Source organism: Stegastes partitus, unplaced genomic scaffold (assembly GCF_000690725.1).
Source record: "Stegastes partitus isolate 25-593 unplaced genomic scaffold, Stegastes_partitus-1.0.2 Scaffold633, whole genome shotgun sequence".
In the NCBI taxonomy this organism is placed as follows: domain Eukaryota; kingdom Metazoa; phylum Chordata; class Actinopteri; family Pomacentridae; genus Stegastes; species Stegastes partitus.
The window spans coordinates 23,054-38,165 of NW_007578364.1; the positions used below are offsets into that span (position 1 = coordinate 23,054).

Sequence of the window (15,112 nt, forward strand, 5' to 3'; positions counted from 1 at the left end):
AAGGTCATGAATGTGCTCAAATTTAATATAATAGCAGTTTCCATATGTGGGGTAAACTGGTTAATGCTTCAGTCTGACCTGACATAAGAAAATACAGCAATATTCCCTCTTTTATATATATTTTCATGCAGCTGCTGCATCTTTGAGATTCTCTCAAACACACTCGACTGTCTATTAAAAGCAGTTTATTTGATTCTCTGGGTAAGATCTGATTGATCTCATTGAGGCCTTTAGGTGCAGTAAAAGACACGCTTTTCCCTCATGACGTGGGCGGTGCTGCTCTTTTTCCATTTGCTGCCCTGGGTGAGATTATTGCCCCCTCCTCTGTCTGCCTAGTGGTTAAATAGCAAAGCGCGCAGCATCTCGGGGTAGACAACCCACTTTACAAAGAGGACGTTATTTAGATAAGCCAGCTGTAAGAAGTAAATAAAAAAAAAAGGCTATTTAACTGCTGCACTTTAACATGTACTCAAATAAAATCGAGGGACCACGTAGAGGAAGATCTTTTGATTCCATGAACATTGGCTTTGAAGAAAAGCTGCTGAACAATGAGGTAAGATTTTTTTTTAAAAGGGACCAAAAGGAGAAAGAAAATGACGTTTTTATTACTTTTACGCACATCCAATGGGGGCACTGCTGCTTTTGGAGTGTTATGTGTGATCATTTGTGTGGCTGGAAACCAAGCGGGTAAAAGAGTTTTTTGTTTTTTTTTGTTTTTTTCTCGTATGTGACATTTTAAGAGCACATTTTTTTGGGACAGCGGTGTGGAGATCCGTCCAGATCATCTCAATAAGCCTTCACTTTGTCGTCAGCGCAGATTAATTTAAGCGGTTTGGTTATAGTGTAATTTGCGTCAAAGAGTTAAGAGGGTTAAACGGGTATACCTGTGAAATTCATGTTAATAAAAGACTCATTATTGCGCAGCCTGTACATGCAGAAGAGATAAAAGATAAACCGATGAGCCTGCAGGGTCTGTGATGTCTCCATTAGAGCGCACGGGGAGAAAAAAGACGCAGACAGGTTCTCCAAAGGATAAAAAAAAACACTTTAGAAATGCAGATAAATGGATTGAAGCGGCTACAGGGATTTAAATATGTTTTTACATTTTATAAAACAACACGCAGGGCATTTTAATTTCAAGGCTGCTACATGTTCAACAGTGAAAATCAGGAGAAATCATGTGCAAATGTTCACTTGGCACAGTCGCTTTTTACTTTTTACGCATTATTTTCTCTACAAGGCTGCACAAACAATGACTCATTTATTTCTGTTGGGAATTAAAGCAAAAGAACAAACGAACAAACTTGAATAAACTCGAGAAATTCAGCGCTTAAATAACACCGTTAAAGCTGAAGATTAATATCAATTTGTGCATTTAAGAAAAGGAAAGTAAAAATCTGATTGTGTTTTATTTACAAAGTTGGCACTAAGACGCTGATGGATAAAGTACTTGTGGAGGCGCTGCGGTGATTAAACGCTGCCTAATGTCTGCTCAGGTTTCGACATGCAGGGAGCTAATAATAGGCTTCCCCGCTCTCTAAATGAGATTGCTGTAAGGCGATTCTTTGAGACAGAGACAAGTTCATCTTCGTTAAACCGAGACGCAAAGCGTTGACCCCGGGCAGCGTCCTGATCCAGTCTCCATGCACTAATGCTTTCAGGGATACTACCGACAAGGGTTCACCGAAAACTGGTCTGCCGCGCTGTCTACACAATGCTCGAAGGGCGAAATATGGTAGGAAGGAAAAATAACTGAATTTCTCTGCTTTGTGTCCTATCGCTTTACTCCACCTGTTACGCGCGTTAAGTGCGTTTAAACCAGATATCGTGTCTCCGGTGCCAATTGTAGCCAAATGGGTTTTGTGCGTAAAGTCTAAATGAATGAAAGCGAACGAGAAAAGCGTTGCAGTCAGTCTAAACAGATTAGTTTTGCAGCTTGCATGCTACTAAAAGCTCCTGCTTCTAAAACCCGATGCAGGATTACTTGAATTTTCCCCTGGCGTGTGCAGCGCGCACAGGCACGCGTCAACGTGAGAGCGCTGTCCGAGGTGCTGAAGTGGAACAACAGGGCTTCTGCAGCTCGCTAATCTCAGCCCCCGTTCCTGCGTGTATCCACTGTTACTGATTTTATCTGTATTCATGTAAAGAAACAATTTTTGTGTTTCTTTTTTTTTTTTTGAGGGAACTGAAATACTTGTATTCCGCCACGGTCTCCCCTCACTGTGACTCCCACCCTCACTGCCAGCTGCCAGTGATGCAAGATGTGATTCATAAGTGATTAGAAGTTGTGCGTTCACGTCATTCCCTGTCCTGAACTAGGGTTCACGCAAAGGAGAAATGTATTAGCTGCGTTTGACTGAGGTTGGGTATGAGCTACACCTCCTCTGTTGGTTGGTGAATTCGTGATACTTTGCTTTTAAATCTAAGTATCTTTGATTACTGCTACTTTCAGATAAACAAGTCAACCTTCACAAAAATTGAAGAAAACACTGAAAAGAAGAATACATCAGAGAAAGGGAGAGCAACAATCATCTTTTCCCTCAAGAATGAAGTGGGAGGACTTGTGAAGGCACTCAAACTCTTCCAAGTATGTTCAGAGAAATTAAACTTATCTCTGATTATGCATGTTATAAATATCTCATCTATTTGTGTCAACCAGTACATTTCCTAAACATATTCAGTTATCACGCAGATAAAGTAAATGCAGATAACTGTATGGATTCTTGTCATTGTTTCTTGCAGGAAAACCATGTCAACCTTGTACACATAGAATCCAGAAAATCCAAAAGACGCAACTCTGAGTTTGAAATCTTCGTGGACTGCGACAGCAACCACGAGCAACTGAATGAAATCATCCAGCTGCTTCGGAAGCATGTGAACGTGGTCGACATGGAGCCTCCAGATAACTCGTGTCTACAAGAGGAAGGTGAGGAAGCGGCGCACGAAAAGCCTCAGACACAAATATCATATTAAACCAAAATACGTGAAAGTAACCGTTTTCTTCTCTTCTCAGAAATGTACAACGTACCCTGGTTCCCAAAGAAAATATCCGACTTGGACAAGTGTGCTAACCGTGTTCTGATGTACGGCTCTGAGTTGGATGCTGACCATCCGGTACAGTGCCAGCCTATTGGTAGAATTTAAAAAATTGCAAATTGTTTTAATGCGAAGCATCCTAATATGTCTGTTTGTCTTCATCAGGGCTTCAAGGACAATGTCTACCGGAAAAGGCGAAAGTACTTTGCTGATCTCGCCATGGCCTACAAACAGTAAGTTTCTGCAAACTTAAATAGTTATTTTGAAAATCTGGTAAATGTTTAACTTGATAGTTAATGAATGTTTCTGCTTCGTTGCAGTGGGGATCCTGTTCCTCGTATTGAGTTCACAGAGGAGGAGGTGAAGACTTGGGGTGTTGTGTACAGGGAGCTCAACAAGCTGTACCCCACCCACGCCTGCCGGGAATACTTGAAGAACCTGCCGCTGCTGTCCAAATACTGTGAATGTCGGGAGGACAACATCCCTCAGCTGGAAGACGTCTCGCGCTTCTTGAGAGGTGGGTTTTCATCTCCTAAGTAAAACATCTTAAAGCCCTTTTCTTCACTTTTACAGAATCAGTCACTTACATGTGTTTCAAACATCTTTTCAGAGCGTACTGGATTTACCATCAGGCCTGTGGCAGGTTACTTGTCGCCGCGTGATTTCCTTGCTGGTTTAGCCTTCCGTGTTTTCCACTGTACCCAGTATGTGCGGCACAGCTCCGACCCCTTATACACCCCAGAGCCGTGAGTAACATCAAAACACTACTACATTAGAATATATTGCGTTAATGTTCACACACAGCTATTGGTCCTAATATTCTGTCTATCTTTCATGATGAAGGGACACATGCCATGAGCTGCTGGGCCACGTCCCGCTGCTAGCAGAGCCCAGCTTCGCCCAGTTTTCTCAGGAGATCGGTCTTGCTTCGCTCGGAGCCTCGGATGACTCGGTTCAGAAACTGGCCACAGTGAGTGTCGCTGTTACAAGCAAATCGAATCAAAAATTAACCAAAATATCTGATTTTAAAATAAACAACACAACATCTGAGAAGCAAATAAATAAAAGTTTGTGTTTGACCTGCTCCTGTGTTGCAGTGCTATTTCTTCACGGTGGAGTTTGGCCTATGCAAACAAGAAGGGCACCTGCGAGCTTACGGAGCCGGACTGCTGTCATCTATCAGTGAGCTGAAGGTAAAGACATTTTAACAAAAACTTATCCCACAGTCTGACTTCTGACACCTTCGAATGATGCACTTGGAAATATATTACCAAAAACACTACACTGGAAAAAAAAAAAAAAGAAAGAAACTTCAAAATGTTTTAAATACGCAGACAAAACTGTCTTTTCTCAGTTTCAATTTAGTCATTGGTGGTGACACTTTTAGGGGAAAAAAAATTACATGATTCCTCTTTTAGAACATTAAAATATGAATTTCTATTTAATTAAATAATCAAAACGTGTGAGTACAATGTTTTCACCACCTGTCCTGTTTCTCTCTTGCAGCATGCACTCTCTGGTAATGCAAGGATAATGCCTTTTGACCCAAAGGTTACATCCAAGCAAGAATGCATCATCACAACATTTCAGGATGTCTACTTTGTGTCAGACAGCTTTGAGGAGGCCAAAGTCAAGATGAGGTGTGTTTGTCATTTAAGACATAATGTAAAGATATACCTAGCATGAGTTCAAATGATCAATAAACTTAAATGTTTTATATAAAATCAAATATCTACTACACACTATTTAATGATGATGTTGTGTTTATTTCAGGGAGTTTGCCAAGACCATCAAGCGTCCCTTCACAGTTCGATACAACCCCTACACCCAGAGTGTGGATGTGCTAAAAGACACTCCGAGCATCAACAGCGTGGTGGAGGAGCTTCGGCACGAGCTCGACATCGTCGGTGACGCCCTCAGCCGGCTGAACAAGCAGCTGGGCGTCTGATCTGAAGTTATTCACCGACAGTCCATCAGCGCTTGCCGTGTCATCCCCGGCTCTGCTGTAGGGATATCGCTTGTGTGTTGCCCTTTGTCAGTACAATGAATGTGCACTGCTTTTTGGCAAAATGCTCTGTTGTCTTCATTGCATATGGCTTATATTTACAGGTATGTTTAGCCACAAGTTTCCGTAAATTTCACAAACCCAAAGAGCTGCTTAATCCGAGGCACTATTTTGCTTCCATTGTACTTCTCAACTGCATGATGTATCGCAAACAAATTAATGTGCTTTCCTGGTACTTCAGTACTCTTTTAAAACACCCCCCAGCTGTTACAAATGTGTGTGATGTCCTTCCCTTATTGTTAACTCTGCTGTTGTATATGATCATGTGAATTTTTTTTGTAAGTCATTTCATTCTTCTTCACATTTAATCTTCCACACTTGAGTGATATGTATAATATGTTCCTTGTTTGTATTCTTTTGGTGTCTGTATCATGTTCCTTTTTGTGTGCTGTTGAAGGAAGTTATGAAAGCGAAAACTGTGACAAACGAGTGTCACAAGAACGCTTTCATGATGGATTATGACAGATTTGGCCCACGTACGCAATTTATTTTACAGTGATGATTTTGAATACCTCCTCTTGAAGTGAATATAATTGTAGTACTCCAGAAATCAAAACATTATTTTTCTACTGTAAAGAAATATAGACATTAGAAGTAGGCTATGTATCAAACTGAAAAAATAAAATAAAAATGTCCATTGTGTCTTCACAGCATGTCAAATGTTTTTTTTTTTTGTTGTTCTTACTCCTTTTTGTTGTCCTCACAGCAGTGATTTGGGTATGGATACTGAATCCTGAATAATGGTCCTGCTGATGGTAACAGAAAGGCAGAATGATGACAGGGAACATTGTGAGTAGTTAGTTATACAGGTTGATGCTTTTGTCATCTCAGTCAAGTGCTGTTCTTGAAACAGAAGGACAGGAACAAATGATTCCCCAAGATGGAAACCAGAAAATCATGACTGAATTAATGGCGTCGCTGAGTGACTCTTGAAGAAAATGTATGGACACAGAATTAGCAACTGGTTTTTGTGCAAATCCCTCAGTTTCATTTGAATGCATGGCTGGCAGGTCAGAAAATCCTTGGGTGCAGTCATGGGTACAGGGTGTAAACATTAAATTAGTTAACTATCATTATGTTAAAATATCTGACTTTAATTAATTCTACAGCCAACTGACAGTTTACATTTAATGTAAAGCTGTAGTTTGCTGTGTTATTAAAACGTATGAGTGACTGCAGTAGTGTCATTAGGCGTAGGCATCCAAGGCTGTAGCCCTGAATGTTTTATGATTTGTCGTAAATAATGTTTTTTTTTCTTGTTTCTTGTTTTTGTTGGTTTTGTTTTTGCTTAAACAACAGCTAAATCCCCTAACCATGGAGTAAAGACAAATTTAAGGGCCAAAGATAAATGTTAGCTGATATATACACACAAATAAAAACCCTGATAATAAATGTGATGCATTTATTACCACTGATGGGGGAAGTGGTAGACAAATGCAATATACGCTTAAATAAACTACAAAAAGGAAACCAGAAGTAAAAAAAAGTCAAGCAGATATGACAAGGAAAAACAAAACAAAACACAAAAACAACTTTATGTGAAGGGAAGCTTTGACAGGAGATGTTTTTAATTATACTGACATCTAAAAAAAAAAAAAAAACGACTTTTAAAGAAAGCATTCAAATCGTATTACATGCTGTATAGACTCAATCTCTAGATATAAAACATTACACAGTGCAACACTATATTTTTTTCCCATCACCTGGAGGCTTCAGATTTGCTCTTGTTTCTGTAGTTACAGTTTTAGGGTATTGTGTTATTAGACTTTATGGATGACTTCTTCCCCCCAACTAGCACCTGCAACTCTTCTCCTGGACAATCAAAAGAGCGGGTCCCCCAAATTACTACAAAATAAAATTATTATTAAAAATTGCAATGGGCAATTATAACCTAAAAGGTTTACACTCTCAGCTAAACGCAGAAACCCTAGTCCAGCGCAGTGGTTCGAAAACATGTTTGTCACAATGCACAACATTTATGAAAACAAGTATTTCCAACTCCACATAGGATTATATCTGTAAATCATTTAAGCACTTTAGCAATTAGACAACCAATGGTCTATCTATCCCACATTCATTATGATATTAATGTGAAGCATTACTTTCTTAGCACACAGTAACTCACACTTTGTTAATTTTACACTGAAATAACTTGAAAATTGTGCAATTAGGAGGTTAAAATCTAAAGACCTGTGCCCTGGACTAAGCCTTAAACGTTTAGAGGCCCTAAAAACGCTCCTGAGTATTAACGACGTGTTTCTGTGTTTCAACAAGAGCTGATAATAAATATATTCTAAACTATTTGAACGACTGACAGGTCAGCTCGCACACACGGCAGCTTTGCGACAGTGTCGTAAAGCAAACCACACTCTTTTGCTAGGTGCTCCATGGAAACACACTCACGCCTGGAGTTTTGTTTACACTCTTGGGTAAATTTGTTTCATTTATCGTTAAAGTTTCCAATTTATGTCTGTCTGGTCGGGTACTTTAATAAAACCAAACACTCACCACCGGCTTGGCGACGCGGCTTTGAGAAACGTCAATATAGCACGTTTGCTAGCGTTAGCTTAACTAGCTAAACAACTGAGTAGCTCCCAGAACAAGTGCAGCGAAAACAAAGAAATGCTAGTGTTTGGTTTGACGGTTACCTGAGCTGGGATGGTTGTTCCTCTGTGGGGGTTCAGTCAGTGATTCGTGTCGTTTCTGTCAGGGGGCCAACAGTTACGGCCAGCTGGGACAGGGACATGTGGAGGATCAGCCTGCGCCCCGGCTCGCTGACACCGCCGCTCTACAGAGCAGGGCGGTCCGGACCGTGTGCGGCGGCGGCGGACACTCCGTGGTTATCACCGGTACGTTACCGGCTGTTCCCAGGCTGAACTGTTTAATACAAGCCCACCTGTTAGTTTTGAAAACTTCAGTAATGTAAACTGTTCTTCCGGAGGTCCGGTGGCGCCTCCTTGTGGCCAAACAAGTAAATTGTGACAATGTGTTTTATATCAAACTCAACATAACCTGAGCAGCACATAGTAGAGGACAGACACTGCTCTCTATGCTTGTTTTAATCCTGATTGAACCCACTGGAAAACAATGACACAGTCCTTTGTCTGTTTCAGTTAATGTGCTGTTTGAAGTCAGTGTCCAAGTGTTTCTATTTTTTTTATCAATGCTCCAAGTAACTGTGTAAGTTACACCCTTTGTAACCAGCTCGTCACTTTCAAATGGTTCTGCTGTGTTTTGTGTTGTAGACAGTGGGGAGGTGTTTGTGTGCGGCCAGAACCACAGAGGCCAGCTGGGACTTGGAAACAGTGCAGACGTGTCAACTCTTCAACTCTGCCCCGTCTTGAATCACAGAATCACACAGACGGCCTGTGGTTGGGATTTTACTCTTCTTCTCACTGGTGAGCACCATTTCACACCAGGACTCATTTTGATTTACATTTTAAATAGGACTGGACCAATATATTGGTTTTCATAATATAATCAGTTTTTACAAAATATAACATAGAGGGGGAAAAAAAGTGCCAGAGATCGTTTTAAAATGGTGTTATCACATTGTTTGTCCAGCAGAGTCACTCAGACTTAAATTATTCAAAACCCTGAGCACTGTCTGCAGCACATGTAGCAGAGTAAACATCACAGCTGAGCAGGTGTTGGTGCACAGTTAAGCTTTGTCTTCGTGTTAAATTGCTAACCAGTTTTTGATATACATTGTTGGAAAGTTAATAAACACAGCCTCATAATTTTCCCTTATTAATATAACTCTAACTTATACATATAACTATTTCAGCAGATGTATCGATATCAGAATTTTTTACTCCCTAAAATTGGTGCCAGCCTGAACAATCCAATATTGGTTGCGCTCTAGCTTTAAATAATGTGACAGCTGAAGTATTTTCATGAGATGTTTCTCCACGGATTAGATTGTATTTTATTTATCCTTCAAGAAATACTCTGCATGTCACAGCAGCTTTTATTTAGACAGGACATTCTTGAAGTTATGTAAGAACAAGCAAATTATACCAACGTATATATATTAAGAGTTCATTTGCAAAAACAGATAACTCCATCTTCACAGACCTTCAGAAAACCCACTTTTCCATCGTCTACCTGAGACAATATCAATGATTAATAATAGTCATTTCTACTGAATCAAATCCACTCAACTTCAGTTTGATTAATGTTATCTCAAGCAAACAACAAAAAATAAGTTTTCTGAAAATCTACAAAGTTGAGTTATCTGTTTTTGCAAAGGAACTCTTCATATCTCTAGAAATATAAAAGACATTTGTATTACACAGTCAGAGTGTGACCAGGGGAATAAATTACTGTAACTGATTACTGTAGACATCAACAAATAGAAAACAGAAACAGTCCTTACAGACAGGGGTAACTGTCATTGCTACTTCATGACCTATAAATACCATCCATGTGACTGGTTTATATCAGTGCTTAAGGCTTTTCAAAAAAAAAAAAAAAAAGGATTCCAGTAATGCCATACAACATGATAAAACGTACATTTAGTCAATATATGAAATCAAATTGCCAAACAGTATGTGTTTGAACACAACCAACTCTGCAATCATGTGACTGCATTGCATTGTCTGGCGACATTGACATGTGAATGTGATAAAAAAAAGGGGAATCTTTCCAACCACACTCACATTCCAACTGAGTGCAGCTGTCTGAAAACCAGAAAAAGCTGGAGGGTGAATTGTTTATGTCCTGTTTTTCTACATCTGCAGTCAGTCTGCAGGCTTTGCTTGTGGAACTTGAGTAAATCGTAACACAGAAATGTTAAAAATGTAAATGACAGAGACAACATTAACTACCTCCCACTCTTCTAAAATTTGTGTGTGTTACTTACAGAGATATTTCTTTTCCTTTCATGTCTCACTGACAGATTGTGGTCAACTTCTGGCATGTGGCTCCAATGCGTTTGGACAACTGGGTGTTGCACAGAATGTCACACACTCTGCAGATCTACTAGTTATTGAGGTGAGCACATGATGAGGGTGCAGATTACCAGCAAGTTAGTCACAATCTTGATATTTTTGTAAATTTTTGTTAAATACACCTTATCATCTACAAACCACATTTCACCTACTGGGAAGTTTGGTCAGCTTTGATAATTCACATGTCATTGTGTTGTTTGTTTTCAGAATCTGAAGAAGCCAATAGTGAGTGTAGCAGCAGGACTTAGACACGCACTTGCTGTTGCTGGTACGGCAGCACCATAAACTGTTGTCATTATGTTTTTTTCTTTGTTTGGCTGTTAAGTCATAAATCCTAATTTTCTGTCTGGCATTTAGACTCAGGCTGTGTATATCAGTGGGGAACCGGTCTTTTCAGTCACGCTAAAAGAGCACTCAGTCCACACCCTGTCCCACCACACCTCAGCTCTAAGGTGCCATCTTTAGTACCAGGTAAGATCAACTGTACTGAGCAGAAATGAATACAGAAAACAAAGTCTTTTAGGCTGTAGGTTATTTATTGTGCCACTGGTGACAGATGTTTGTGTCCATGTTGCAGGTCTGGATCAGAGGACAGCACACCTGGTAGCGGCAGGTTCAGCACACTGTGTGTGCCTTACAGGTGTGACAAACTATCCAGGGTGCTGACAAAAATAGACAACAATTGAAGCTTCCTGCTTGCGTAAAACTTAATTTTTGTTGATGACTTATACGTATAAGAAGTCACTGGATTGCACGTGGGAAAGAGCAGGAAACAAACGTGGCAGAAGTTGTAATGAAAACAGGATATGTATTTGCACTGCTCTTCCATAGGCAACATTTACGCTCGAAGGCTGTAGTAGGGAGTTGTCATGTCCTTCATGTTCATACATCAAGCCTGACCATCCTTCTGTCCTGTAATTAGTTGACCAGTGCTTCTCAATTACTGTTCTGCCTTTCTGCTACTGCTGCCTCTGCTGGATGAAGAGTAATGTTGCTCCTGTCATGTGTGCAGGAGATGGTGATTTGTTTCTTTGGGGAAGCAACAAGCATGGCCAGCTCACCACAACAGAGCGCTTCCTGTCTTCTCCTACTCTTCTGAGGCGATCTCTGTTGAACGGAGAGAAAATTTTAAACGTATGGAGCGGCTGGACACACACTGTTGCTCAAACAGGTAACAAAATACAATAGCACCTAATATGTCTGTGATGCTTACCAGTTTAACAGGGTTTTCGACAGTTGCCTTTTCTAAATGAGGTCATTACCTATTTCAGAGAGTGGCAGAGTGTTCACATGGGGCAGAGGAGATTATGGGCAGCTTGGCCGACGAGCATCCGCCAGCCGGGACCCGGAGCAGCAGTCAGCTGGCCCTGTAACAGAAGGTGGCAGCCAGGAGGTCTGCCTCCCTGCAGAGGTTACAGCCCTCCATGGAGCAACACAGGTATTTGGCACTTCTACAGGTGAAATAACCTAGGGAATGTTGCAGTCAATAGCAGTTAGGCGTTGCTTGGATTTACTGCTGCTAGTATTTAAGATTTACTCTATGTGTTCTTATTATTGTGGATGTCAGCCTTGAAATGAGTTTGAAAATGTCAGTGGCAGTCCAGCAGGAGGCAGCAGACAACCACAGATGAAAAGGGTGAAACACATTGCCCCTGTAGATTGGTTCTTAATGATTTGCATCCTCATATCTGGTGGAAAACACACTGCCATTGTTGTCCAGTAGGAAGAGGACCACTTATATTTGGTGAAGGCAGAGGTCTGCTTTCCCATAAGGACAATTATGGCTGAGCGTCGTGGAACGGCAGCACTTATCCGGTAGTCTAAATGGCAACTGTATGGTTGGACATCATTGCCAATAAAGTGGATGTCAGGGACGGGCAAGGGCAAGTCCTGGATCATTGTTCCACTGCGCACAGATCACTGCAGCAGCACTGGAGTATGTCACAGTGTGGTCACCTTGTATGTGTGTGTGTGAAGCAAAAAGCAAGATGAATTAGCTGAGTGGACCATTAATCTTCTCAGCCCCCTCCTACCGTGTTAGTCCGTCAAACAGTGAATATTTACACCCACGGAGCAAATATATACTAAACTGTCACATTTTTTATGACATGTGAACGTTACTGGAGGAACAAATTACAGCTCGTCAGTGGTTCAGAAATCTGTTTCTATTCACCGCTTGCCACAGCAGGAATTGCTTCATCAAAGCAATTCCTGCTGTTTTATGAAAGATATCTTGTATGTGCAAGGCAGTTGTAGCAATCTAAAGAAGCATCTTGAGAGCTTTGTTTCCAGTATGTCCAGTTTTAATTGACTTTTAAATGTGTCCCCTGAATTCCTGTCACAGATACTAAGGGGGGGGAAAAAATAAAAGCCATTTAATGGAAAAGGTTTTGATCAGCAAAGGCAAGTGAGTACAACCATCCTGAAACAGTTGCATTAGCTCCTCCCGCAAGCTCAGCAGTGGGTTTTAACTGATGTGGCTTCTCTGCTGCATTTTCAAGCTTTGCATTGTGAGCGTTGATGATGTATTCATAGATGAAATGTTCCATAACAATATCAATATTTGCACTTTTAAATAAAATGTAGGTGACGTTATCGTGACACATGTAATTTTATTCAATTTTGGAGGTTTTGTTACAAACTTTCTCAGCATCCATGTTGCATAACAATTCTTGAGTGTTACAGTCTTAAACGTGTCTGCTGTATTTTAAACATGGTTCACATCTTTATTTCTACAGATTACATGTGGATCTGAACATAACCTCGCCATCGTGGGTAAGTGTACTCTATCAAAATATCCTCACGCTTTCTTCTCTTTTCTACTGATTTTTTTTTTTTTTTGTTACAAAATATAAATAATACATAATTGCACCAGAAAGGCACATTAAGAAAGAGATTTTTTATGAAGAATTATGCAAAAAGTCAGCTCGTGACTGAAACAAGAGACGCCATTTCTGGGTCTGACATTATTCTGACTCTGACTACATAAAGAAATAGAGAATACACATAGGTGATGCTAAACTAGTTCAAGCCATGCTCATCTCTGTATTAAAGAATTAGTAAGGGAACTGTCTAATACATTACAGTTAAACATCAGTGTAAAAAAATTAATTCTGGTAATGCTGCAGAGGATTTCTGAGGTCGGCTCATTGCTCTGTGGCCTTTGCATCAGGATGTAATTACAGCGTGGATAGATGGGTATCATTGGCAGGAGCAATTACCCGAACAGGCCTGTAAAGGAGCCAAATTAACCACACACACATTTACAGGCATGTTTTTCCAGTCAGATGTTTGGAGAGCAATTTCCCTTTATCCACAAAAGAAGTCAAGATAGACACTGCAGTCACACACAATCCCTGAAAGAGTACGAAACCAAGACAGGCATATACGAGTGTTGTCCTCTTCAGAATTACAAAGAAACTAAATGTGCTTTTATTAATTCCATGCTCACCAAAAGTCTCCTACTTTTTCATTGTCACTAACTAGCAACGGAAAACATTTTGGAAGTAAAATCTTTCACATTAAATTTTGAACACTGACCCACTTTACATCAGCGTGAATATAAATACCACAGATGAACACTGAAATACAAGCACAGGGTTCCATTAGAAGGGAAACATTGAGCGTTGCTGGTGTTTCTACAAGCATCCAAAGCCATCCACTTTTAACGTTGTGACCAAGTTTCAGGATAAAGATCATGGACATGCCATCGTAATTAGGAAATTATAACGACCACTGCAGTAAAAGTTCCCACAAAGCACTGCTCTGCACTTCCAAAAAGTTCAGTTATGAGGCGAGAAAGCAGAGCCAGTAGAGGGAGAGCTCATCTGAACCTCCAGAACCTCCTCTGCCATGCTCTCCTCTTTTTCTTCTTCTGTCTCGAGCGTGGTGGCAGGAGCAATGAAATAGCAAAACAGGATTGGAAGCAGAGACCTGAGTGCTGCTATTTCTGGTGCTGAAGTAGGTCAGGCGGAAAGGAACGGAGAGCATTGCATGCTGCTTATGATATCTGTTGCCTGCTCAGCCTTTACCCATTTGCACCTGAGGAAGTGCTCCTTGTGTATGAAATTCATCATCGGTGGTCAGAGGTGGGAGATAGGCCAAAGACTGTGTGGGCACAGCTCATCCAATCTGTGGAAAGATTTTTGTTTATGTGAACATTTTCAACTTAGTGGGACTGTAGAAGCACAAGCACCTTCGATTAGATCATGGTTTAACTTGTACCTGCAGAATGATGTAAGTCACGCTAAAAAAAATAAATAAAAAAGGCAGCCCCCGCAGAATGTGTCACTGTGGTATTGTTAATTAGGTGTGAAATTTTGAAGTGGCGAATGTGAAAACAAATGGCAGGATTTGTTTACAAGGAAATGGCTTTTGGTTTGAGTTACTTGATTTTTATCCTTTTGTTGTGCACAATATTGTGCAGGCACTTTGTTGCTATGGAAACACTGATGTGCTGTACTCCAGTCAGTGAGTCCATGAATTAAGCCCGGCAACAAAATAAGGCTTTCTCCCCAAAAAACATTTCAACACCTTAAGTTCACTAATGCTGAATACCCCTTATCAAAGATGGACACAAATGCTGTCCATTTCTAAATACATGCAGCATCTTAAAGACGGGTCTACATGTGTTTGTAATGCATAAGCTGTACTTGGCAGAATGTCACATTGACATAAGCTGCTGGCATGATATCTTGGTCTGTTAAGCGCTGAAAGCATATGTGTCTATTTGTGAATCCAAATCCTTGATGCCACTGAATTTCAGAGGCGAGCTGAAAACACAGAAAGACAAAGAAAGCCCTCGATGAAATAAATGAAAAAGACGGCATGAAAGGCACACAACTGCAGGATGGGGAAAGCTTGAAGATGTGTTACCCTTGAGAAAGCAAGCTCGCTTCTGTTGCCATGGCAATGGAGCCTATTAGGTAACTGTGTTGCCATGGCACGTGTCTCCTCGGTGATGCAGACCTGACCACACCCACCAACAAGCTCACCAGCTGTGAAGAGCAGGGAGGCTATATTACTGGTTAAGTGTCGTCAGTGTTGGGAACAGACAAGC

General features: G+C 40.7%; 2 protein-coding genes across 2 annotated transcripts in view; both read left to right on the forward strand.

Annotated features, from left to right (window-relative positions):
* Positions 1–463: 463 nt before the first annotated feature.
* Positions 464–4,984, forward strand: tph1a (tryptophan hydroxylase 1 (tryptophan 5-monooxygenase) a). Its single transcript, XM_008289690.1, has 11 exons — positions 464–553; positions 2,453–2,587; positions 2,743–2,926; positions 3,014–3,114; positions 3,202–3,269; positions 3,357–3,553; positions 3,647–3,782; positions 3,880–4,006; positions 4,134–4,229; positions 4,543–4,676; positions 4,810–4,984. The coding sequence occupies exons 1-11, from the start codon at positions 464–466 to the stop codon at positions 4,982–4,984; spliced, it is 1,443 nt and encodes a 480-aa protein (XP_008287912.1).
* A 2,483-nt stretch (positions 4,985–7,467) lies between these two features.
* Positions 7,468–15,112, forward strand: part of sergef (secretion regulating guanine nucleotide exchange factor) — a 9,006-nt gene continuing 1,361 nt past the window's right edge. The window contains exons 1-10 of the mRNA XM_008289691.1: positions 7,468–7,530; positions 7,812–7,950; positions 8,347–8,499; positions 10,002–10,096; positions 10,261–10,321; positions 10,411–10,524; positions 10,631–10,693; positions 11,066–11,224; positions 11,325–11,491; positions 12,792–12,828. Coding sequence (XP_008287913.1) covers positions 7,489–7,530; positions 7,812–7,950; positions 8,347–8,499; positions 10,002–10,096; positions 10,261–10,321; positions 10,411–10,524; positions 10,631–10,693; positions 11,066–11,224; positions 11,325–11,491; positions 12,792–12,828 — 1,030 coding nt within the window. The 5' untranslated portion in view covers positions 7,468–7,488. The remainder of the gene's footprint in view (positions 7,531–7,811; positions 7,951–8,346; positions 8,500–10,001; positions 10,097–10,260; positions 10,322–10,410; positions 10,525–10,630; positions 10,694–11,065; positions 11,225–11,324; positions 11,492–12,791; positions 12,829–15,112) is intronic.

What these genes read in the sequence shown, in the direction of transcription:
- tph1a (XM_008289690.1), top strand. Translation starts at nt 464, where the DNA reads ATGTACTCAAATAAAATCGAGGGACCACGTAGAGGAAGATCTTTTGAT. An exon ending in AAAAGCTGCTGAACAATGAG is followed by an intron (nt 554 to 2,452) that starts GTAAGATTTTTT and finishes TGCTACTTTCAG; the next exon opens with ATAAACAAGTCAACCTTCAC. An exon ending in CGTCTCGCGCTTCTTGAGAG is followed by an intron (nt 3,554 to 3,646) that starts GTGGGTTTTCAT and finishes ACATCTTTTCAG; the next exon opens with AGCGTACTGGATTTACCATC.